The sequence below is a fragment of the Myotis myotis genome, unplaced genomic scaffold, assembly GCF_014108235.1.
Source record: "Myotis myotis isolate mMyoMyo1 unplaced genomic scaffold, mMyoMyo1.p scaffold_m19_p_14, whole genome shotgun sequence".
NCBI lineage: Eukaryota > Metazoa > Chordata > Mammalia > Chiroptera > Vespertilionidae > Myotis > Myotis myotis.
The window spans coordinates 20,337,946-20,365,010 of NW_023416318.1; the positions used below are offsets into that span (position 1 = coordinate 20,337,946).

Below are 27,065 nucleotides of genomic sequence, written 5' to 3' on the forward strand. Positions count from 1 at the left end.
AGTTGATTGATGTTTCTCTCCCTTTACCTTTCTCTCTCAAATCAATAAAACATTTAAAAACATACAACAACAACAACAGAAACCCACATTAGCTTCAGGGAAGTGTTTACTTCTGGGAAAGGAAGTTGGGAGCAGAATCATCTATAATAGGGTGAAGATACTTGGAATGTTTCATTTCTTATAAAAAATGTATATCATGTTATTATGTCAGAATACTGAGGAGTGAGTACCTGGATGTTTGTTGTATTATCTGTACTTTTCTGTTGACTTTAAATATTTAATAATAATTAGAAAATACAGGCAAGCAAAAAGGAAAAGAGCACCCATAACTCTACCTCCCCCGCCCCACCCATGGAATAACGTCTGTTACCATATTGGTATAAATCTGCCCAATGCTCTCCTGTGTTTTTGTGTCTCTCGCGCCGGACAGGGAAGAGCAGGCGTCAGGTCCTCGGATAACTGCAGCGAGGAGGGCACGGCGCTGAGCAGGCTGGGTAATCTGCTGAATCTCAGTGATAATTTACTGGTACAGAGGATGTACGTTTGCTAAGTAAAATATTTACAAAAAGGAGAAACATTTCATGATTTAATATTTAAGAATCTATATTAGTTCACTTCCCATCACTTTTTAGTCACACTATTTAAACATTTTCCCCCTCAATTTTTCAGAATGATTAGAACTTTCTAAATGCTTATAATGCATACAGAATAAATACACAACAGCCTGAGAATAGACAATTCTGGCCCTGAGCAATTTCACTATACAAGTGGTGTTCCTTGTTCTTTTTCTGATTTTTCTCTTTTTTCTCACTTGTCTTCTAGGATCCTTTATGTATTTTAGCTGTACTTTACCTTACCAGCTCTTTTTCCTATATTCTGTTTTCTTCTATAAATAATCCACATATGCACACTTGCTAAGGAAGAGTAAACATAAAGGAAATTATATGATTTTAAGCAATGGTTTCTTTACACTTCAGCACCACCTTGTGACAGTGTTCTGGTATCAGAATCTATGTTTTCCTGAAAAAAATTTTTTTTTAATACTCCTGAACATTTCCTGCCCAGGCTTGCTGTGTTAGTCATTTAACGACATCATGTCACATAGCAGTATGGTTCTCAACCTTCTGTACAGAGAGTCACCTGGTGACCTTTAAAAATGCCAACACTAGGTCTCACTCCAGAACCACCGTGAGAAAGGCTTCAACATTGATTCGTTGGACAAAATTAGATGTCATTGAAGGAGCAGTCAGCTCCTTTACTTACTGGGGGAAAGTAAGCTCTCTTCCCTGATTACGTAACCACATATACTCACAGTCTTGTGACTACTTACAGTCAGAAGTAAATACACTTTAGAGATCCCATCATGCATTTGTACCTGATATAAAATAATTCTGAGTTGCCTACATTTGTTGCTGAAGCTTTTCTTTCTCAAATTTTTATTTTTAATTTCTCAAATTTTTGGGTTTTTTATTTCTCTTTCTCAAATTTTTAAACAAATCCTCATCATTTTAATGGTCAATAACTTCTGGTTGGCTTAGTATTTTTAATTTGGGAAAATGTATTAACTACAAACAACCAGAGTCTAAAACAGTAACCACCATTCAAAACTAACAAATATGAAACTGTCATGTTTGTTTCAATTATTTATATAATAACAGTTGATCCTTGAATAACATGAGTTTGAACTGCATGGTTCCACTTATACTCAATTTTTTTTCAATAAGTATAGTAAGTGTATTTTTCTCTTCCTTATGATTTTTTTTTTAAAATATATTTTATTGATTTTTCACAGAGAGGAAGGGAGAGAGATAGTTAGAAACATCGATGAGAGAGAAACATCGATCAGCTGCCTCCTGCACATCTCCCACTGGGGATATGCCCGCAACCAAGGTACATGCCCTTGACCGGAATCGAACCCGGGACCCTTCAGTCCGCAGGCCGACACTCTATCCACTGAGCCAAACCGGTTTTGGCCCTTATGATTTTCTTAATGTTTTCTTTTCTGTAGCTCATTTTTTTTTTTAAGAATATAGTATCCTATCTAATAAAGAGGGAATACGCTCATTGACCCTCACACCGACACAAAGATGGCGGCTCCCACAGCCAATAAGGAGGGAATATGCTAGTTGACTCCCCCCCCCCCAAAGATGGCAGCGCCCACAGCCACAAGATGGCGGCGCCCAGTCCTCTCAGACCCGCCAGAGTGCCTGTCTCTGGAGTCCCCCAGTCCCCTCCGCCCCCCAGGGCCAGCCTGAGGCACAGGCAAGCCTCAGATAGTGGCTGCCCAGCTGTCCAGGGCCGCCCGAGGCTCAGGTAACCAGGGTCAGCCGAGGCTTGAGCTGCCGGCAGTGGCAGCAGCAGAGGTGTGATGGGGCGTCACCTTCCCCTGATTGCCTGGTCGCCTCCTGGCCCTGAGGGCTCCCGGACTGTGAGAGGGGGCAGGCCGGGCTGAGGGACCCCCGCCCCTCCAGTGCATGAGTTTTCATGCACCGGGCCTCTGGTATAATACATAAAGCATAAAATGTTAATCAACTTTACATTATTGCTAGGGCTTCTGGTCAACAGTAGTCTATTTACAGTTATGTTCTGGAGGGAGTCAAAAGTTATAGGCAGAGTTTGACTCTTCAGGGAGTTTGAGCCCTAACTCCCACATTGTTTTGGGAATCATCTACACTAATAAAGGACAAAGATGCTAATTGACTATACCTTCGCTATGCCCCAGGGAGCAGGCCTAAGCCAGCAGGTGGTCATCCCCCGAAGGGTCCCAGACTGCGAGAGGGCACAGGCTGGTCTGAGGGCCCCCCTGAGTGCACCGGGCCTCTAGCCTATATATAAAATATTACCAGTAGAGCATAGGAGTTGTTGGGGACCCAAGGGCAACAAAACAAAACAAGGAATGAGAATGTGTGACTGCTAAACTGTGGCAATGTCGTGAGTGCAACAAAATTCAGAGAGAGGGACCAGCAGATTCATGGAGGTCTGAGCAGGGACAGAGGGCCAGGGGGAAATTTCAATAAGCAGCAAAACAAAAGGCCATCAGTCCAGGTGGGAAAACGGCATGAGCCAGGGTAAAAAATGGAAATGAGCACCATATAGTTATTTCTAAAAGTCTTCCATGTGGTCTAATAATAACATCTTTTGAGCATTTACTATGTGTCAGGCACTATTCTTTTTTTAAAAATGTATTTTTATTGATTTCATAGAGGAAGGGAGAGTAAGAGATAGAAACATCAATGATGAGACAGAATCAATGACTGGCTGCCTCTTGCATGCCCCCTACTGGGGACCAAGCCCACATCCTGGGCATGTGCCCTTGGCCAGAACTGAACCTGGAGCCCGTCAGTCCGCAGGCCGACGCTCTATCCACTGAGCCAAACCGCAAAGGCACTATTCTTAGTGTTTTACATGTATGTATTACCTCATGTAACACAGCAATACTGTCACGAAGAGCACACTGCACAGAACATTCTTTCTGTTGCCCTTAGTCACGCTGCCATCTCTGGGTCTGTTTCTCCTCCTGCATGAGAAGGTAGATAATGCTACTGTCCTGTGCATGAATAGATGCATATGGATAAACACAAGAAGAGACTAGATAGAAAATAATATACCTGTTAGGATAAATTGATAAATGGTAACTCTATCTTAAATTTCCTTTTTTAGGAACTGCAGACTGCTCTCCAAGGGAGCTGCATACGTTACATTGTCACCAGCAAGGTATGAGGGGCCCAAATTTGCCACATTCTCTACCAGTCCTTAGGTGGATTTTTCATTATAGTCATTCTACCAGGTGTGAAGTGGTATCTCTTTGGGGTTTTAATTTGCATTTCCCTGATGGCTAATGATGTTGAGCATCTTATGAAGTGCTATTGGCTATTTGCATATCTTCTTTGGAGGAATGTCTATTCAAATCCTTTATCATTTTAAAAACTGGGTTGTCTTTTTTAATGTTGAATTGTAAAAGTTCTTCCTATATTCTGAAAAGAAGTCCCTTATTAGACATATGACTTGTACACATTTTCTCCCATTCTGTAGGCTGTCTGTCCACTTTCTTAATTGTGTGTGTTCTCACATTTAGGTGGTTAATCCATTTTGAATCAATTTCTTTTGGTACATGGTGTAAGTGTCCAACTTCACTCTTTTTGCATGAGGCTATCCAGTTGTCCCAGCACCATTTGTAGAAAAGACTATTTGTTTCCCATTGAATGGTCTTGGCACTGTTGACAATCAGGTGGCCATAAATAGATGGGTTTATTTCTGAACTCTCAATTCTGTTCCATTGATATATACATATGCCTATCCCTTGCTAGTGCTATACTGTGCTCTACAGTAAGAATTTAGAACAGAAAGTGTGAATCTTCTTTGTTCTTTTCAAAACTGTTTTGCTTGTTGTGGGTCCCATGAGTTTCCATATGAATTTTAGGATCAGCTTGTCAATATCTACAAAAATGCCAGCTGGGATTCTGATAGAAATTGTGGTGAAACTATGAGTCATGCTAGGTTAACATTTAAGATTTTTGATCCATGAACATGGAATAGTTTTCCCACTTATTTAACCCTTCTTTAATTTCTTTCAATGATATTTTATAGTTTTCAGAATGTTTTGCATTTCTTTTATTTTTTAAGTATTTTATTCTTTTTGATGCTATTATAGAGAATTGTTTTATTTTCAGATTTTTCATTAATAGTGTATAGAAATGTTGACTTTTGTACATCGATCTTGAATCCTGAAATGTTGCTGAACTTAATTATATGTTCTAATAGGCTTTTAGTGGATTTCTTAAGATTTTTTCTATCTAAAAATCATGTCATTTGTGAATACAGTTTTACTTCTTTTCCAATTTGGATGCATTGAATTTCATTTTCTGGCATTAGAGACAAACTGCAAACCAACAAATAAAAGAAAAACATCAGAGCAATAATGTCACAGTTGTACAGAAATAAACTATGATATGACAGTGACCTGAGTAGCTACTTTAGATTGAGACATGGAAATGCCTCCTGGTGGAACTAAGAGCTAACCTCAAATCTGAATTATAAAAAAAAAGCCTTCTAGACAGTGAGAACAGCTAATGTGAAGAGACTGAAAGGTGGGAATGAGCTTACATGTTGGAGGAACAGGTGAGCTAATGTGACTGGACTGTACTAAGCAGGAGGGAAAGGAGGTCTGAGAGGCAGCCAGGGCCTGGGCCACGTAGGACTTTGTAAGCCCACGCCACGGAGGTTGGATTTTATTCTAGGTTTGATGAAGTGCTACGAGAATGTTAGCAGGGGAGCGATGTGATCTGATTCACATTTCAAAATCACTACAGTTGCTTTGTGGATAACAGAGGTTGGAGTGGAAGCTGGGGAATCCCTTGGGAGACGTTTGCAGCACTTCATGTAAAAGATACTGACTTGGGCGGTGCTAATGACAATGGAGAGAAGCAAAAAGATGTATGGGCTATGATGATGAACTGGATGTGGGGGGTGAAGGGAAGAGAGGAATAAGAAGTAATTTCTAGATTTCGGTTTGTGCACTGGGGAGGCAATAGTACCATTTCCTAAACTGTGGAAGACTGGACTTGAACAAGCAGGGAGCTGTGGGGCTGTTGGCTCTGTTTTGATTATGTTAAGCTGCAGACACGTATTGGTGTTTCAAGTACAAATGCCAAGTAGGCGTTGGATACAGAAGACTGAAAGAAACGACAGGAAGTGAGCTAGGGTCACCAGTGAGCCAGGAGAGACTGACTGTTTAGGCAATCCAAGGCATATTATTTCAAGAAGCTGTTGGAATGTGCGGATAGGCCCAGACCCCAATCCCTGTGTGGGTTACTTTACTCTCTGAACTTACTTCTCCACCCATAAAATGAGAATACTGGATTTGGGGGCGGGGAGGGGTGGGTATTGTGAGACCTTCCTGGGGAGATGGAATGATTCAGATCAAAGGATGTTTCAAACTACTTTTGTCATTAACATTTATTTCAATTAAAGAAATGTGAATTCAGAATTAATGTAAGGTCAAACCTCAAAGTATTTGGCAAAAGAAATACTATTAAAAGTTTGAATAAAATGTTTGTGGTACTTGTGTTATGTTCAACAGACATTAATAAAATAAAAGCACATTTTGAAGAGAACCAAATTCTGATAAATTGTGGTTTGTAAAAATCAATTCAGTGGTACAGTCTCCCTAGGGGACAAGCAAGTTGCCTTGTTACTATCAGTTAAAAATCAAAAGGGCATCTTTTCCTCGTCTGGTTGTGACTGTCACAGCACAATATAACATGTATATGCCTAAATCCTTTAAATTAGAGAATACAGTAAACTAAGCAAGACTCTGGTATTTAGCAGGGCTTACAGATTATGTGCTATAAAACATTTTCTTTTAAAAATAAAAAATGTATAGTCCATTTCAAAAATATCAATTGAAAAATATATAAACTGCAACACAAGTTTCCAAACAGAAGTTCCAAAACCTTGGCCAAGCCATATATATAACATCAAATAAAATCTAACTTAATTTATCAACTAAAACACTCACTAAAAATAATGGTTTCTGTATGTGTTTACTAAGTATAACACTTCAATATTTCAACAAAAATTGCTGTTCTGTCATATTATCAAAGTCAGTTCTCTAAATACTTTGAAGAAATGTCAATTATAAGGCAAATCTTCATTTAAATTAGAAACAGTGCATCTTAAAGAGACCTATATATAAATAATTCCTAAATATATACTTTATGTGCTTATGGTTTGGAAAAATTTTCCCTGAGCACTCTTTCTTCTTTGTTAGAAAAATTAAAACATGATCTATAGAATTTTGATTTCTCTCGAATATATGCAGTTTTTCATCCATCAAATGCATTTGGGAATCTTTCTTCCTAGACAGCTCTAAAGCAATAAGTAATTGTAACTTCTTTAAAGGGCTATTTGAATAGCTATAGACATATGGTTGGGTTTTAGAACCCTGAGAACGGTATAATGGGTATCTCAGACAACCTAAATGATTTACTATCCTAAAACTATCAATGGTTATTTTAACAAATTCAGATGGCACTAGCCTCACAGAGAAAGAGTCAATAATCAGTAATTCCAGCTCAGATGACCAATAGGTAAGCATTAAAAAACAAAAGAAGAAAAAATTGGATTGACATTGTGCTTTCCATGGAATAACACTGAAAGCATTTAACCCTTCTGCCCAACACAAGACATACCTCACCATGACACTTTATTTAATGCAGTCTTGAGATCCATCCCTCCTTAATATTCATGCAAACTTAAAATCAGCATCACTGAGAATTTCATCACACAAACTGCCGTGCTCAACGCTACCCCACAATTCACAGGAGGCATGCCAAGTCGGTGCACATGCATGGTACCACTACCAGGTGTGTTCGCCTAATTTTTTAAGGTCTTAAGAGATCTTAGCTACTCAAGAGTTTAGGCCTCTTCTCTTTCAAATAAATAAACGAATATTAGGAATCTAAACTAATTTGTAAATACTAATTTTCTATATAGCCTAGCATCACACTAAAAGAAAATTAGATAAGAATTTCATATTTACAATTAGATTTCATAAGACCTAATTATATGCTTCCCTTAGCATTCTGATTTATGATGTTTGCAAGAATAATTAATAAATAAAACATTTAGAAGTCATCGTTCTGAAGATCTCCAAGAGGTGAGCAATTTCGGATGTCCGGAGGTGTGTCTGCTGCCTCTGTAGTTACACGCTAAGGTGCTTTATGCAGGACGCCCTGGACCAAAACGGCTTTTCGACCTACATTTTTTAAACAGGAAAGAAGGTCAGAGGTGCTTCTCAAACAATAGAAAGTTACTGCTGCTTAGGTTATGCTTGCTTGACAGTATCGAAGAATAAGAAACTTTATGTAGCTCCCTAATCCCTTTTTAAAAACCCTTGGAGTGAGATTCGGATTTTTTGTTTTGGGGAGATAATATGGCACCTGGATTGTATGTTAACGGATCTGGAGCAGTGTCCCATGATCGAATGCTTTAATGTTCTTCACAGTGAAACAAATGAACATTTTCATTAAGTGGGATAAATAAAAACTACAAATAACATCATAGTAGCTCAGTTTAGGTTTGAACTGACAGATATAAAAAAATCTTGTGGTTTTCTGAGCTTTCTGGATTTCTGCATTGCAGATAAGGCTTTGGATCTGTAGTATTAATGATCAAATCTCAGTTACTGTTAATCTTTAAAAGAAAAAGTGTGACATAAAATAACACAGGGCCCACAAGTTAGATTTTTTTAAAGAGAAATAAAATAAAACAAGGAATGAGAAAGACTTCAATGATTTATATAAAGTAATAATATATAACTCATAAACAGTATAAAATTCTGCTAATTCACAGTAACACTATTGCTTACATTTTTATCAGCAGTTGGGTCAGAACAGAACTGAATCAATAAAAAGAATACTTATAAGAACTATTCTTTCATTAAATTTTGTGCTTATGACCTTTTAAAGTCTTAACTTTTAAGTTAAAATCTGGTTCTTATTAATGTCTTGGTCTAATCCTTGAAGCAAAACAAAACTCAAATTATGTGCTTCTAGTGTCATATAATTTTCCCTAAAATTAAATAAAATAAAATAAAATAAAATAAAAATCCCTTCAAAGCCAATGGCGCTCTGAATTCTCTGATGCTGACTTACCTTGTGTTTTTCTCGGAGCTTCCCTGCCGTACACTGACTGGCACTGTGGCCTTGATTTGTGCTTCAAGCCTGGAATAAATACCTCCTGCAAACTGCAGAGTAAAGGGACAAAATTTAGACATTATCTTTACAGAATCAACAGAAGCTGTGCTTTATTAAAACGGCATTGCTTTTGCCCTAGCCGGTTTGGCTCAATGGATAGAGACCCTTGGCCTGTGGAATGAAGGGTCCCTGGTTCAGTTCCGTTCAAGAGCACATATCCAGGTTGTGGGCTCGATCCCCAGCAGAGGGTGTGCAGAAGGCAGCCCATCAATGATTCTCTCTCATCACTGATATTTCTCTCTCCCTCTCCCTTCCTCTCTGAAATAAATAAAAATGTATACATTTTTAAAAAGGTATTACTTTTTAACTTAAAAGTAACTTTATTTTGAAAAATTCAGGCTGACTTATAGTTTACATACATTAAAATTCACCTTTTCTTAGTAAACATTTTGTTTTGATAGATGCATAAAGCTGTGAACCATTGTTACAACGGAGACAGAATTGTTCCTTCACCCCAAGAAAATCCCCTTGAGCCTCTTTTAAGTCAACTAATTTGACACTAGCAATTCTTGGAACCACCCATCTGTTTTATGACCCTATGATTTTCCATTTTTCTAGAACATTATATAAATAGAATGATACAATCTGTAGACTTTTGCATCTGGCTTCTTTCATTTAGCATAATGTATATGAGATGCATTTATGTTGTTGAATTCAGTAGTTTGTTATAGAACTTGCCAAACTGTTTACCAAAGTGATCATTCCTTTTGCATCCCTATTTGGTATATTTAAGGGTTCCAGTTGATCCACATTCTTGCCAGCATGTTTTTAAAAAATCTTGAGATATTCTAATTGGTGTACAGTGATGTATCATTGAGGTTTTAATTTACATTTCCCTAATGACGAAATCTGTTGCATCTCACCTGGCTGGTGTGGCTAAGTGGTTGAGCATCTACTGAAGAACCAGGAAGTCGCAGGTTCGATTATCTGTCAGGGCACATGCCCAGGCTGCAGGCTCCATCCCCAGTAGGGGATGTGGAGGAGGCAGCTAATCAATGATTCTCATCACTGATGTTTCTATCTCTCTCTCTCCCTTCCTCTCTGAAATCAATAAAAATATATTTTTAAAATCTGCCACCTGTAACCTTCTTTTAAGAAGTGTATGGTTAGCCCTAGCTGGTTTGGCTCACTGGATAGAGCGTCGGACTACAGACTGAAGGGTCCCAGGTTCGATTCCGGTCAAGGGGCATGTACGTTGGTTGTGGGCACATCCCCAGTAGGGGGTGTGCAGGAGGCAGCTGATCGATGTTTCTCTCTCATCGATATTTCTAACTCTCTATCCCTCTCCATTCCTCTCTGTAAAATATCAATAAAATATATTTAAAAAAAAAAAAAGGGAGTGTATGGTTAATCTTTTGACCATTTCTTTTAATGGATTGTTTATTTTATTTTTGAGTTTTGAGAGTTATATATTCTGGATACAAATCCTTTACCAGATAAATGTTTTACACATATTTTTTCAAAGCTTATGACCTGTCTTTTCATTTTCTTATTAGTGTCTTTCAAAAAGAAGAAATTTTACATTTTGACGAAGTCCAATTTGTTAATTTTTTTTCTTTTATGGGTCATGTTTTTGGTGTGGTAGCTAACATATACATGATTTGCCTAATCCAGGTCACAAAAATTTCTTGCCTATGTTTTCTCTTAGAAGTTTTATACGGAAGTAAATTTTTAAATAAAAAAGTAGGAGCAAGTCCTAGATTGTTTGACTCAGTGTCGGCCTGTGGACTGAAGGGTCCCAGGTTTGATTCTGGTCAAGGTTATACGCCCAGGTTGCGAGCTCGATCCCTGGTAGGGAGCGTCCAGGAGGCAGCTAAACAATGATTCTCTCTCATCATTGATGTTTCTATCTCTCTCTCCCTCTCCCTTCCTCTCTGAAATCAATAAAAATTTAAAAAAATTAAAAACATAGCATGAGTAATTATAACTAAACATTATCAATACTGTGGTAATACATAATGTTATGGTTAATATATAATTCTAGTAAGAACATAGGCATTTCTAGTCATTTTCAGCAAGATAATATCTTATTTTAGAGATAACATCTAAGCACTGAAAGCAGAGTTGATCAAATCAGCAACTTCTTAAAAGTCACCCTCTGGATAGTCAGCATCTGGTCAGCAATGCATCGTTAGCCTCTGTTGGTGTGACATCACACATCCAGTGACAATGCACTTTATTATACGTGTTATAGAGGACCTATGAACCACAGACAATAAGCGGTAGCAGAAAACTTTTATGTGAATGAATTGGCTAACTGGTATAGAATATAAAAATATTTAAATCATTCTCTTAAAATTATTTCTAAAACATCTTTATATTCCTCATGATGAACAGAAAGTAGGAAGGCATATCTAAGCAAGCATAGGGCACTAGTTCATAATTCTTACTTCTTTTGATTCCTTTGACTTGACTCGGTCCAGATCACCCAATCTCATCTTTATAAGGTGCCCTGTAATCTCAGACATCCGTCGCTGATCTGAAGGTAAAAAATAATAAACCTTACTTTTTATAAGGGTGATTTATAACTTTTATTTCTTAAAAAAGATTGCAATCAAGTGTTTATGAAAATGTTTTACAGACTACCTACAGCCTAATTATCATTGAAGAATTTTAGACTACAAGTGGAAAATAGCTCAAACATGGATAATTTTCATGTTTTTAAGATTACTATAAATCAGCCTAAACCATATTCTGTCATCTTTAGAGTGAAAGTAGTGAGCAAAAGTCAGTCTGAGAGACCTTAAAACCATATACGTGCATAAAATAGAGGGCAGTCTAGTAATGAAACTCTGGTTGATGTCTAAGGAATGTTTTAATTCTGAGCCTTATTCCAGTTGAAACCTTTAAAGCTATTCAGCATACTTCATAACATAAAAGATTCCTATTATTGTTATTTATACCTAACTTGCATATTACACAAGTAATAAAACTTACCATCTTCTCTTTGTGCATCCTGGTTGAATCTCAAGGATCTTGTGACATCCCACTTATTCTTCTGCATACTCACACTAGTGAAAAGTTAAACCAAAGTCAGCACTGGTGCTTTCAGAGTGAATATTTGACTGGATTCAGGAGCAATACTCACAGGAAAGGAGACACATCTCTAGAAGTTGTCTAAAAAAAAAGTAGACAACAGTAAAGCCCAATTAGAACATATTGACTTATTAGTGCTATAGTAATAAAAGTATATATTTAATGAGTGCAAAATACTGTACCAAGAGCATTACAAGTATTTCATTTAAGCCTTACAACAACCATGTGAGACAGATGTTATTATTATCCTATATAATAAAAGCCTAGGTGGCATCGTGCGACGTCATCACAAGATGGCCACCGCACTGTTGTCACAAGATGGCTGCCAGAAGATGGTCACCACAGGATGGCTGGCAGGGGAGGGCAGTTGTGGGCAACCAGGCCTGCAGGGGAGGGCAGTTAGGGGCAAGATCAGGCCAGCAGGGGGGTGACCAGGCCTGTAGGGCAGGGCAATTGGGGATGATCAGGCCGGCAGGGGAGGGCAGTTGGGGGCGATCAGGCCAGCAGGGGAGGGCGGTTGGGGGCGATCGGGCTGGCAGGGGAGCAGTTAGGGGCCGATCAGGCAGGCAGGCAGGCAGGCAAGTGGTTAGAAGCCAGCAGTCCTGGATTGTGAGAGGGATGTCCGACTCCCGGTTTAGGCCCGATCTCCAGGAGACATCCCCCAAGGGGTCCCAGATTGGAGAGGGTGCAGGCCAGGCTGAAGGTCACCCCCCGGCCCCCGCACGAATTTCATGCACAGGCCTCTAGTCTCTATAATAAAACAGGTTTATAAAAATTAAGAATCATATCCAAAGGGAAACAAACCTGGAATTTGAACCCAGCTTTATTTGTTTGATCTGGAAGCCCCAGCTTATGTAATCTTTTATAATTCACCCATTTATGTGCCTATAGTACTTAGCACGAAGATGAATGTAAAACCCACCCAATGCAATTGTGTGGTACTTGTCTCAACCCCAGCTTTCACACATTTTGGAATCCAGGGCTTTTCTTTTAGCCAACTGTGGTTTATACTGTCCTCTTATTCCCACCTGGCTTTTCACCCCTTTCTTTGATGACATGGGGAAATAAGAATTATTTTAAAATAACGTAAAATACATGATGGGGCAAACGTAGATATACAGTTGCTTGTATGGGAAACAATACAATTAATAAATAATAATACAAGAATAAACTCTGTGCTTCAGGTACTCACAACTATAAACCTATGTTTGCCCCATCCTCTATAATTTATTAAAAAAATTTTTTTTGTAGTAACATTACGTTTATTTCACTTTTTAAAGAACAACAAGGTGGTCATAGTTACATAACATTTTTCTTTTTTTTAAAACTCTTTATTGTTGAAAGTGTTACATATGTCTCCTTTTCCCCCCACATTGACCTCTCCCAGCCGCTCTCACCCCCCAGCACATGCCCTCACCTTCCTAGTGTCTGTGTCCATTGGTTATGCTTATATGTGTGCATACAAGTCCTTTGGTTGATCTCTTACTTTCCCCTCCCACCCTCCCCTGCCTTCCCTCTGAGGTTTGTTGGTCTGTTTGATGTTTCTGTGTCTCTGGATCTATTTTTGTTATCAGTTTATGTTGCTCATCATATTCCACAAATGACTGGCTTATTTCACTTAGCATAATGCTCTCCAGGTCCATCCGTGCTGTTGCAAATGGTTAAGAGTTCTTTCTTTTATACAGCAGCATAGTATTCCATTGTGTAGCCGTACCACAGTTTTTTAATCCACTCATCTGCTGATGGGCATTTAAAATCTATTTATTTTATTTCATTTTAAAGTCTATTTATTTATTTAATTTTTTGAATAATATTGGTTCAAAATTCAAAAGTTACAAACAGCACACACGGTAAAAAGCCTTTGCCCCCAGACATTCAGTTCCACTCCTCAGAGGCAACCAATCTTATCAAGTACTTATGTAGCTTTTGAGATATATATATATATATATATATATATATATATATATATATAACATTTTTAAAATATATTTTTATTGATTTCAGAGAGGAAGAGAGAGAAACATCAATGATGAGGGGGAATCATTGATTGGCTGCTTCCTGCACACCCCCTACTGGGGACAGACCCGCAACCTTGGGCATGTGTCCTTGACCGGAATCGAACCTGGGACCCTTCAGTCCACAGGTCGACGTACTATCCAGTGAGCCAAACTGGCTAGGGCTCGAGAGATATTTTATTTACATACAATATACTCATATATATTCTTTCACCTATACTACACAAATGGTAGCACAATATACCACTCTACATGCTATTTTGCACTTTCCTTTTTTCACCTGTCAATACATCTTAGAGGTATTTAATTAATCTCAGTCTTTATAATAATTTATTCATTTTACACTACTAGCATTCCATTATGAATATTTGCTTCTCTTCTTTTTCAGGTTTCCCTGGCTACACTTGCTTATTTCTCAATATGAACTTTAGATTAGAAGTATGTAATTTAGAATTACCTTCTCCAGTGCCTTTTCTTTCCTCTGACCACAGGGTGAAGACATCTGCTTTTTTGGTTGTTTAGTGAACTTCTTTGGCTTCTCCTTTTTCCCTGACAACAGAAAATTAATGTTAGGAATATAAGTCCCATATATTTCTCCAAAGCACTTGTTACTTCCAAACAATAAAACCCTTGTGATCACAAGGGTTTACACTAATGTTCACAACAGCATTATTCAAGAGTCAAAAACTAGAAACAACCTAAATGTTCATGAAATGGTGACTGGATAAACAAATTATGGTATATTCACACAACAGACTACTACTCTGCAATAAAATGGAACAAACTACTAATATATGTAATATGGGTGAGTCTCAAAAACATCATAGTAAGTGAAAGAAGCCAGACATAAAAGCCTACTCAGAATTTCACTTACTAGTATCCGAGATGTTAGAAAAGGTAAAACATCCTGACAAAAAGCATCGTACCGTGGTTACCTGGGGCTGGGAGTGGGGCAAGGTGACTGAGTGCAAAGGGGCAGAAGGTAACTTCTTGGAGTAATGTTCTAGGTCTTGATTTTGGTGGTGGTTTATACAACCATATGCCAAAACTCATCAATGTGTACACATTTTAAATCTTATTACATGTAAATTATATCTTAATCAACTGTGAAAAAAACATACAACATAGTAGCATTTTCTTCCTTGACTAATTAGAATTTAAAAATAATTGATAAAGGACTACATTTAAAGAAAAATTATATAAAATTTGGAAATAAGACAAAGGGTGGATTGCAAGTTCTTTCGGTGCCTACTGGAGGACTGTTACACAGACCCACAAGGACTGTTTAATTCTCTAAGAGAATGTCCTTGTGTTTGACTTTCCCATCTACTACTGACTAAGGGCTCAGATTCTATGAAGTTTCATGTTAACTTGCAGATTTTTGTGTTTAATAGAAATGCAAATGATTTCTATCTTGTAGAAAAGATAACCCCAAAGGTCATAGGACTATTGCATTGTAGGAAAATCTGAATCTTGAAATGCTCTTTGAACTACTTTCTCTGCTATTTCTCTCACCAGTGATTTGAAAATCTTTGACATAAGTTCATTCTCCAGTTGTATAAAATCATGTTTTTAATTTTAAAGTCACATTTTGATAACTGTTAGTCAATGTTTCATTTGAGTGTCACTTCAAATCATCTCAGGTACAATGATGTGAGTCATACATTTTGAGAAACCCATTAAAGGTTACACCTGAAATAAAAACTTGGAGGATTCTAAGAACACTGCACTGTCTTTACAATTTTATGAGTATTCTGTGTTAGTGCCAGGGTTAGGAAATCTTGATGGAGCTTCCTTTATTTTCTTTCATATTATAAACCAACATGTAGATTTAGAAAGCCAAGTCCTCATCCATTGCATTAAAGCCTTCAGAATACAACCCCTTCATAAAAGTAAGGCTTGGTTTTAAATTTAGAAACCAATGTACTTCTCCAAAGGGGACATACAGATGGCCAAGAGACATATGAAAAAATGCTCCAAGTCACTAATCACCAGATAGATGCGAATTAAAACAACGATATATTACTCCACACCTGTCAGTATGGCAAACAGGTGAAAAAGAAAACTAAAATTGCTGGCAAGGATGTGGAGAAAGGGAACCCTAGCCCAACTGGCATGGCTCAGTGGTTGAGCATTGATTTATGAGCCAGGAGGTCACGGTTCAGTTCCTGGTCAGAATACATGCCCAGGTTGCGGGCTTGATCTTCAGTAGGGGGCATGCAGGAAGTAGCCGATCAATGGTTCTCTCTCATTGATATTTTTATCACTCTCTTCCTCTCCCTTCCTCTTTGAAATCAATAAAAATACATTTAAAAAAAATTTAAAAAGAAAAAGGGGGAACCCTAGTACTCTCCTAGTGGGAATGCAGACTAGTGAAGCCACTATGGAAAACAGTATGGAGTTTCTTCAAAAAATAAAAATGGGACTGCCATTTGACCAGTGATCCCACTTTAGGAATAGATCCTATGAATCTGGAAACACCAATCAGAAAGAATATATGCACCCCTATGTTCATAGAAGCACTATTTATAATAGCTAAGATCAGGAAACAGCCCACGTGCCCATCAGCAGATGAGTGGATAAAAAAGATGTGGTACATTTACACAATAGAATACTATGAAGCTATAAAAAAAAAAAAAGGATCTTTTACCCTTTGAGAAAGCATGGAGCAACCTGGAGAGTATTAGGCTAAGTGAAATAAGCTAGTCAGAGAAAGAGAAGTATCATATGATCTCACTCATATATGGAATCTAATGAATAAAATAAACTGATGAGCAATAAAGAGAGAAAAAATGAAAAATAAAAAAATAAATTGATGAATAAAATAGAATCAGAGACACAGAAGTATGGAATAAACTAATGAATCTCAGAGGGCAGTGGGGGGAGGCAGAATAGATTAACCAAAGAACTTATATGCACAGACAATAGTGTGGTGAAGGCCTGAGGAAGTTGAGGGGTGGAAAGGGGTTACTGGGGGTAACAAAAGAGAACCTCTGTAATACTTTCAAAAATAAAAATAAATGTTTTTTTAAAAGTAAGGCTTGATTTTTAAAAAAAATATATTTTATTGATTTTTTACAGAGAGGAAGGGAGAGGAACAGAGAGTCAGAAACATCGATGAGAGAGAAACATCAACCAGCCGCCTCCTGCACATCCCCCACCGGGGATGTGCCCGCAACCCAGATACATGCCCTTGACCGGAATCGAACCTGGGACCCTTCAGTCCACAGGCCGGTGCTCTATCCACTGAGCCAAACCGGTTTTGGCAAGGCTTGATTTTTAACTCAGAAATCAATGTACTTTGTTTCCTGGATACTTCTTCTTCATCTCCAACTTCATCTTCAGTGACCTCAGATCCGGTGGTATATTCTTCCTCTTCTGAAAATAATGACTGTTGTTTCTGAATTAAAGAAACAATATACATCCTATTAAAAATGTAGTATTTATCACATCCCTAATGAATTTTTTCAAACACATTTATCTAAATTTGTTTTCAATGAATGAGCCAAGCAAGAGCTGATAAAATGACCACTGCCTAGCACAACATTGAGGATTGCTTTACATCAAATATTTTTTTATTTCCTTCACAGATTCTAGCAGAGTGATGGGCACCTTACAGGTACTCAGTATTTGCTGAAATCGTACCTCATCACTTAACTGAATGTATGTTCCTTGATATTAAGAATAAATTAAAATATAGCCCTGGCTGGTTTGGCTCAGTGGATAGAGTGCCGGCCTGCTGGCTGAAGGGTCCTCCTGGTTCAATTCCAGTCAAGGGCACATGCCTGGGTTGTGGGCTGGATCCCTAGTGGGGCATGCAGGAGGCAGCCGACCAATGATTCTCATCATTGATGTTTCAATCTATCTCTCCCTCTCTGAAATCAATAAAAATATATTGAAAAATAAATTAAAATATAGTAATTGCCAATATTAAAGTAGTCTCATAAACAAGCACATGTACACATTCTCCGGGTCAGCGGGGTCCTAGATTACTTAAAAGTATCCGTATCTGTTTCCTGTAGCTATCCACCCTACTGCCTGTCATCACTGATCCAATTCTGACTCCATTTTTGTGAATACTGATGGCAGATTTGCATAGTAATGGCAAACAGGTAGAAAAGAAAAAAATCAACTAACCAACTAATCAAACGACCAAATAATTAGAAAGTTCAAATTACAGATTTGTTACTTTGTTCAGTGTTCTAAATGTGACATAAAAATAATTCTTAATAAGTCATTTAATAGACTTATAAATTATACAGCCAGATAATAGAATATGTGTCTGTTTTATTTTATTTTATTTTTAATATATTTTTATTGATTTTTTACAGAGAGGAAGGAAGAGGGATAGAGAGTTAGAAACATCGATGAGAGAGAAACATCAACCAGCTGCCTCCTGCACACCTCCCACTGGGGACGTGCCCGCAACCAAGGTACATGCCCTTGACCGGAATCGAACCTGGGACCCTTCAGTCCGCAGCCAACGCTCTATCCACTGAGCCAAACTGGTTTGGCAAATATGTGTCTGTTTTAAACAATAACATTTTTAGTAAAGTACAAAATTATAGACACTGAAAAAGATGATAAACGTTTAAGTAAAATCTATAAAATAAGATGTTGATAACATTATATTAAACTAAACTGTAGCAAGAAAGAGATCTATGAAAGTGGAATATAGTTGTTTACTTACCAGTTGCAGAGTCCAGTTTTTCAGTGATAAAAACTATAAAAAAGACAAAAGAATAAGAGATTAATAAATCTGCATATACCCACGTTGCAGATCCTTATTTTCATATGGATATTGTAGAAGAATTTTAAAAAGTTACAACTATAGTTCCCTTTCAGGTTGAAATATAATTTTAAATTCAGGCTGAAAATGGTAGATTATTATCTTTATAACCCCTGTGTAGAGAGGATGTATATGTTTACCAAAACAAAAAACAAAAACCCAAAAGACATTTCCTAGTGTAATTTCCAAAAGACAAGTAAATCACATGTAGACACAATATTAGTTTTTTTTAACTATTTCAATCACTTTTTAATGTTTATATTTTTATAAATTAAAGAACTAGATTACATATGAATATTCAAGAAATCTAATTTGCTACTTTGTATACAGTTCAGAAATAAATGTTAATGATTGAACACTTATAGCCAGCTGGAGTTTATAACCTCTTTCACAGGGAGTATTTCACTTTCTCAAGTGAAGCTATTTCAACCGACATGAAGGCAGGAAGCTCACCAGTAAACAGAGACTTCCTGGCTGTTAGCAACAGGAATCAAAGCTTTCTGGTCATATTTCAGTTTTGAAATTTTGGAAAAACTAAATGCACTCCTGATTACAATTAAAAAAAAAAGCATTTCTTACCAAAAAGTTTATAGGACTACTAGGAGAGGACAAAATATACCATTCATACTATCTTCATTTATCAAATCATTATTTACCCATAATAAAAACCCTAAAGGCCATGTTATATTTTCCCCCAAAATTAAAGTCGATTAGTTATTAATTCTTTGAGGACAATGAATGTGCCCTATTATCCTTATAATCCTATTAACTCAGCATAATACCGTGGTATGATCAGGTAGTCAGTAAATACTTATAACTAAAAATTTCAACTTCAATTTATTCATTCATTCATTCATTCATTCATTCATTCATTTATTTATTTATTTATTTTTATATTTTATTGATGTTTTACAGAGAGGAAGGAAGAGAGATAGAGAGTTAGAAACATCGATGAGATAGAAACATCGATCAGCTGCCTCCTGCACATCTCCTATTGGGGATGTGCCCGCAACCCAGGTACATGCCCTTGACCGGAATCGAACCTGGGACCTTTCAGTCTGCAGGCCGACGCTCTATCCACTGAGCCAAACCGGTTTCGGCTCAACTTCAATTTAAACTGATCAGGTTTCTGTCAAAGATAAATGTCATCAATTGTTTATATAAATAAAGAATAAGTGAAACAAGCTACTCACAGCATTGAGCTCCCCACTTTTGGGGCCCCATGGTGTATTTGGCTCCAGCAAAATATCACAGTCCAGACCCTTCTCATCATAGGGACCAACCCCAGAATCACTAGGAAGAAAAAGACATTTAATGGAGAAGTGTTCAATTTTTAAAGAATTTAAATGCAAATGATATCTGTTTATTGCAAGTGTTTTATAAATTGCTCTTTAGAAGTATAGTTCTTTAGTATAAGGTATGCCACTTCAACTTTTACATTTCTTTATTCACCTAGAGATTCCCCTACAGAAATCACTCCATACAGAAATCACACCATTGCTCTCCAGGCATCATACTTGCCAGGTGGTGAAATGGGCTTCTATAATGAGTACTGGCCTGAGAACAGCCTTTTTTAAGGGTCCTCCTCCCTCAACCTGACAGCCTGCTGTAGGTGTAAGATGATGGAAGTAACTTCTGAAATTACTGACTTCAAGGAGCTCAAATTTATGAAAAGATAACCTCAACCATCAACTATTTTTCCAGTTGTGTCAATCAAGCATTGAGGACAAGCTTAAGTAACTTGGGAAAAGAAAAAAAAAAACACACCTCAAAAATTGGATCCTAACCTTTCAATCACCAAGGACTCCTTTTACTAGTTTTTCCACCTCTGGACCGCCAATATTCTGAAGTGCTTTTCCTGTCAAATAAACACCTGCTTGCTCTTATTGTAAGCTAACATATAATTCTAGTTAAGCTTTCAGAAATACTGTAAACTATTTGAGGACTGATATTAGTGATTGGGGAAGCATAGGTGGATAAAGGATTCTGAGATGGACTCACTGAATAAATAGGCAGTACAGCATCCCTCTCCCACCCCACCCCACCCCACCCCACCCCACCCCACCCCACCCGCAACCTCACCTAATTGTATCTTTAGAAAAAGGCACAACAATGACATCTTTGTGTTTGTGCAGATCCTCCAGTATTCTAGCAGTTGGATAGGACAGCGAACTTCCACCTTCACCTTGATCATGAAGAGCAACTATGTGGTCCCTCACTTTACAACCCTGTTGTACAAGAGACATGAAATTGGAGAGCCTGGTTCATTATAGACACATTCCTTTAAAGATGACTATATGTTTTTGTTGTTGTTAATTCTCACCTGAGGATATTTTTTCCATTGCTTTTCAGAGAGAGTGAAAGGGAGGGAGGGAGGAGAAGGGAAGGAGGGAGGGAGATAGAGATAGAGATAGAGAGAGAGAGAGAGAGAGAGATAGAGAGAGAGATAGAGAGATGTCTCTCTCACATCCACTGGTGGTCTCCTGCATGCACCCTAAACCGGGGTCTGGGAGAGAACCATTGACCAGGAATTGAACCCAGGATCCTTCAGTTAGAGGGCTGATGCTCTAACCACTTACCCACACCGGCCAAGGCATACATTTTTGTTCTTCTTTGTCTGGTCATATCAACCATTTTAGCATTTCTCAAGAAAAGAGCATGAGACATAAATGTACATCTAAAGAATATCCAAGAGCATTCATGCAACTACCACCCACATTAAGAAATAGAGTATTTGCAACACTCCAGGAGTCTCCATGGGCCCATTCTCCAAGGGTCCATACCTGCCTCTTTTCTCCCAAAAGATAACCTCTATCCTGCCTTTTATAAGTACTTACTTCTTGGTTTTTGGTTTTTTTTGAATTTTTGTGAGTTTATTTGAGCCAAACTTACTTCTTGTTTTCATCCATTACCACGTAAGGATGGATCCCTAAATACTATCATTTAGTTTTACTTCAGTTGTTTGGTTCAATATTATGTTTTTATGATTCAACCACGTTATTGCATGTAACTAACATTTACTTTAATGTACAGTATTCCTTTACATGAATATACACACATTTATTTATTCTCCAGTTGATAGATGCGTTGTTTCCAGTTTGGAACTATTACAAATAATACTATTATGAACATTCTTTTACATGTTTCCTGGCACATAAGTGCTAATACGTACTAAAATCTATTACTCTCAGCAGTGTATGAGAATTCTCATTACTCTATATCCTCACTAACAATTGGTGAGACATTTTTAGTCATTCTAATGAGTATGCAGTGGTATCTCTATTGTGGTTTTTATTTGCCTTTCCCCAATTACTATTTTTTAAAATATATTTTTGATTGATTTCAGAGAGGAAGGGAGAGGGAGAGATAGAAACATCAATGATGAGAGAGAATTATTGATCTACTGCCTCCTGCATGCTCCCCACTGGGGACCAAGCCCACAACCCAGGTATGTGCCCTTGACCGAATCGAACCTGGGACCCTTTGGTCTGCAGGCCGACACTCACTCCACTGAGCCAAACTGGCTAGGGCCCCAATTACTATTGAGGCTGAGTTCCTCTCATGTTTACTAGACAACAAAAAAGAACTTTGTTGTACGAGTTTCTGTAGTCCTTTTCTTATGAATTTGTAAGAGTAATGGAAAAAATCTTAATATGAACCTTTTATGGAGATGTGTTGCTAAATTCTGCTCCCACCTGTGAGTTTGTCTCCTACTTTCAGTTTACTTAATGTAGTTGATATACCTGAATTTAAAATCTCTTCCTTCATGGCATTACCTTTTAATAGCTTTGTTTTCCTTCCACATATAGGTCTTTTTTTAATAGTTTAGGCTAGAATCTAATTTTATTTTCCCCCCATATGGATATCTCAATGTCACAGCACCTCTTATTGGAAAGTCTATCCTTTGCCCACTGTTCTGTAATGACACCTGTGTCAGTCAAGTATTCAGTGGCTCTCAGTACTTTATTCTTTTCTATTGGTCCATTAGTCTATTCTTCATCAGGATCACCCTGTCTTTTTTTAAATATATATATATACGAGTAGCCCGGTGCATGAAATTCGTGCACATTAAAAGGGAATTAATTACCCTAACCAATTTGGCTCAGTGGATAGAGCATTGGCATGCAGACTCAAGGGTCCCAGGTTCGATTCTGGTCAAGGGCATGTATCTTGGTTGCGGGCACATCCCCAGTGGGGAGTGTGCAGGAGGCAGCTGATCGATGTTTCTCTCTCATCAATGTTTCTAACTCTCTATCCCTCTCCCTTCCTCTCTGTAAAAAATCAATAAAATATATTTTTTTAAAAAAGGGAATTAATTAGCAGAGATGTTTTAATATTGCTATTTGCCCTTTCTCTATAATAGAAGTGTGAAAGATGAAAGGAAATTAGTAAAATGTATATGAAAATAATATATAAATTTATTAATAAATAAACAGTAACAAAAGGATGTAACAACAGAGGCATGATATAAAAATGACAAAAACATGATATGAAAACGACAAAAACATGATATGTAAACAACAAAAACATGATATGAAAACAACAAAAACATGATATAAAAACAACAGTGATGCTGATAATGCTCCTAGGGCAATGGAAACTAAAGAGAAAATAAACAAATGGGACTACATCAAAATTAAAAGCTTTTGCACAGCAAAGGAAACCATCAACAAAACAACAAGAAGACCCACTACATGGGAGAACATATTTGCCAATGATATCACCAATAAGGGTTTAATCTCCAACATTTACAGGGAACTCATGAAACTTAACAATAGGAAGATAAACAATCCAATCAAAAAATGGGCAAGGGACCTAAATAGACACTTTTCGAAAGAGGACATACAGAAGGCCGAAAGACATATGAAAACATGCTCAAAGTCACTAATTATACGAGATATGCAAATCAAAACGACAATGTGGTATCATCTCACACCTGTCAGAATGGCTATCATCAACAAATCAACAAACAACAAGTGTTGGAGAGGATGAGGAGAAAAAGGAACCCTTCTGCACTGCTGGCGGGAATGCAGACTGGTACAGCCACTGTGGAGAACAGTATGGAGCTTCCTCAAAAAACTAAAAATGGAACTCCCATTTGACCCAGTGATCCCATTTCTAGGAATATATCCAAAGAAATCAGAAACACCAATCAGAAAGGATATATGCACCCCTATTTTCATAGCAGCACAATTCACCATAGCTAAGATTTGGAAACAGCCTAAGTGCCCATCAGCAGATGAGTGGATTAGAAAACTGTGGTACATCTACACAGTGGAATACTATGCTGCAGTAAAAAAGAAGGAACTCTTGCCTTTTGCAACAACATGGATGGAAATGGAGAGCATTATGCTAAGTGAAATAAGCCAGTCAGAGAAAGACAAATACCACATGATCTCACTCATTTGTGGATTATAGAGAACAACATAGATTGATGAACAGGGACAGATCCAAAGACAGAAACAGCAGACTATTAATCCCCAGAGGGAAAGTAGGCGAGGGAGGGGGCAAGGGGAAGAGATCAACCAAAGGACTTGTATGCATGCATATAAGCCAAACCAATGGACATGGACAACAGGGGGATGAGAACATGAGTGGGGGGGGGGGGAGTTAATGGGGGAGGGATAAAGACACATTTGTAATACCTTAACTAATAAAGAATTAAAAAACAAAACAAAAAACAACAGCGATGCAAACAATGACTGATAAAGTGATTAAACTTATTCTAATATCTCCCTGTACACCACATTAAGAGTAAAAACACTTTCAGAGTGCTTGACTAATTTCCCTTGTGATGAAGTACTTAGAACTTTAACTGTAACATCACATGCTCTTCATACTCGAGAGAAAGCAACATATAACTGACCATGTGCAAAAACGGGTTCAGGTAGGAATATGCCTACTTTGTCTAGAGTTTGTCCTTGTGATTTATCAATAGTCATCAGAAATGCTGGCATTGTGGGAAACCGTCGTCGAATCAATTTAAATGGGAGGCCAGTGTCAGATGGGGACAAATTAATTCTTGGAATCAGAACAGCCTCTCCTTCTGCAGATCCTGTTAATACTTCAGCTTCAATAATGTTAGGTCGTAATCTTTTGATAATAAATCTGGTACCATTACAAAGACCCCATTTACTATTGAGATTTCTCAATAGCATGATGATTGCACTCACTTTCAATTTTTTTTAAAAATATATTTTATTGATTTTTTTACAGAGAGGAAGGGAGAGGGATAGAGAGTTAGAAACATCGATCAGCTGCCTCGTGAACACCCCCACTGGGGATGTGCCTGCAACCAAGGTACGTGCCCTTGACTGGAATCGAACCTGGGACCCTTCAGTCCACAGGCTGACGCTCTATCCACTGAGCCAAACCAGTCAAGGCCCCACTTTCAATTTTAATTTATGACACGGCATTCCTGAAGAAGTAATACTATTAAGAAATTCAATGGGGCCGAAACCGGTTTGGCTCAGTGGATAGAGCGTCGGCCTGCGGACTGAAGGGTCCCGGGTTCGATTCTGGTCAAGGGCATGTACCTGGGTTGCGGGCACATCCCCAATAGGAGATGTGCAGGAGGCAGCTGATCGATGTTTCTCTCTCATCGATGTTTCTAACTCTCTATCTCTCTCCCTTCCTCTCTGTAAAAAATCAATAAAATATATTTTAAAAAAAAGAAAGAAAAAAAAAGAAATTCAATGGGAAAATTTTCCTTTTCAGCATCGTCTGTGGAATCAATGGAATCATCACTCAAATATGTGTGAAAATCTCCATCGAGGATATCCAAATTTTCTTCATTTAATTTTTGAACATGCTCATTTTTTGGACAAAGAATTGCACGTTTAGATATATTTTTAATATCATCTATAGCAGTGGTTCTCAACCTTGGCTGCACATTGGAATCACCTGGGAATCTTTTTAAAATCCTGATTCCTGGGCCTCGTCCTCCAGAAATTGTTTCTTTGTTACGGGGAGGGGCCACAACATTAGTAACAAAGAAACAGAATTTCCGGAGGATGAGGCCCAGAAATCAGGATTTTAAAAAGATTCCCAGGTGATTCTAACGTGCAGCCAAGGTTGATAACCACTGATCTATAGATATTTCCAAAGTTAGCTTCAATAATAGATCCATTACAAATAATTTCACTTCCATGCTCTGCTCCGAGGGCGGGTTCCTGCCTGAAACTTCGCCCTCCAGGAAACAGCTGGGGGAGGGCGCAGCTGTTTCCAAGACGACCGCTGCAGGACTGACTTCCTTCTGGTTGGACACGCTTCTAGCCGTGATGTTACACTCAGGGTTTTTATATAAGTAGATTAAAACTTTATTGTGGGGAGCTGCTACAGTATTTTGGACAGGTTCAAGCCTTGGACTGATGAGAGGGCACAGTCCTCTCATTGCCACGTGCAAGTCCCAGCTTGGAGGGCAGGGCCCTCCCAGCACAATTACAGCCAACAGCTATAGTTGTAAGCTTGAACCTATGGTCCGAACACATGGCCCCACGTGCCTGAGTGATGTAGGCTTGATAGAGTTCAGGTGCATGTAGTTGAGTAGGATTGAAACCCAGGAGAATATTGTAAACATATTGGTCATGCCCTTACTTTGCCTCGTGGCATCTGCTATAAAATAAAGACATGGCTGTGGGCGTAGTCGCTGTCTCTCAGAGAAGCAGCATCCCACCGAGACCCGGCTTTCATTCTCTTGTCTTTCTTTTCTAAGCCTTTCAGCTGCCCCCACTCAAGTTCATCCTTGGCTGTGCTGGCGTGGCACTTTATAAAGATATGCCTCCACACTCCAAGGGCGGGTTCCTGCCTCAAACCCTGCCCTCACCGGAAACAGCTCAGGGGAGGGTGCAGCCATTTCCAAGACAACCCCTGCAGGACTGACTTCCTTCTGCTTGGTTGCCAGACCGGTCGTGATGTTACACCACCCAGGGTTTTTACGTAAGTAGATATTTTTATTGATTTCAGAGAGGGAGAAGGAGAGAGAGATAAAAACATCAGTGATGAGAGAGAATCATCCATCAGCTGCCTCCTGCACGCTGCACACCAGGATCAAGCCCGAAACCCAGGCATGTGCCCTGACCAGGAATCAAACTGTTACCTCCTGGTCATAGCTTGACACTCCATCATTGAGCCACACTAGCTGGGCAATATCACCCTGTCTTAAATACCAAAGCTGTATAATAGAGGCCTGGTGCACAAAATTCGTGTGTGGGGACAGTCCCTAGGCCTGGCCTGCGATCAGGGCCATCTTCCCAAGCTGCCCGCAGCCAGCCCCACCCCCCGCCATCATCCACCCCCAGTTTCCCATTCGCCATTGGGTGATCGGTGCCTGATGGCCAGGGGAAGGGACCAAGAGGTGGTCAGTAGTGACTGGTCCAGCTCGTTCTTGTCATTCTCCTGTTAGGGTCAATTTTCTTATTACCCTTTTATTATATAGGATAGAGGACTGGTGCACAGGTGGGGACTGGC

The 27,065-nt window shown here is 38.5% G+C and overlaps 1 protein-coding gene across 3 annotated transcripts in view; it reads right to left on the minus strand.

Moving 5' to 3' along the window:
* Positions 1-5,937: 5,937 nt before the first annotated feature.
* KIAA1841 (KIAA1841 ortholog) overlaps positions 5,938-27,065 on the minus strand; it is a 55,367-nt gene continuing 34,239 nt past the window's right edge. For all 3 annotated transcript variants that reach the window (XM_036334441.1, XM_036334442.1, XM_036334443.1), the window contains 10 exons: positions 20,679-20,824; positions 19,790-19,889; positions 18,498-18,530; positions 17,108-17,207; positions 14,265-14,356; positions 11,845-11,873; positions 11,694-11,767; positions 11,147-11,235; positions 8,655-8,746; positions 5,938-7,756 (listed from right to left, as the gene is read on the minus strand). In XM_036334441.1, coding sequence (XP_036190334.1) covers positions 7,720-7,756; positions 8,655-8,746; positions 11,147-11,235; positions 11,694-11,767; positions 11,845-11,873; positions 14,265-14,356; positions 17,108-17,207; positions 18,498-18,530; positions 19,790-19,889; positions 20,679-20,824 — 792 coding nt within the window. In that variant the 3' untranslated portion in view covers positions 5,938-7,719. The remainder of the gene's footprint in view (positions 7,757-8,654; positions 8,747-11,146; positions 11,236-11,693; positions 11,768-11,844; positions 11,874-14,264; positions 14,357-17,107; positions 17,208-18,497; positions 18,531-19,789; positions 19,890-20,678; positions 20,825-27,065) is intronic.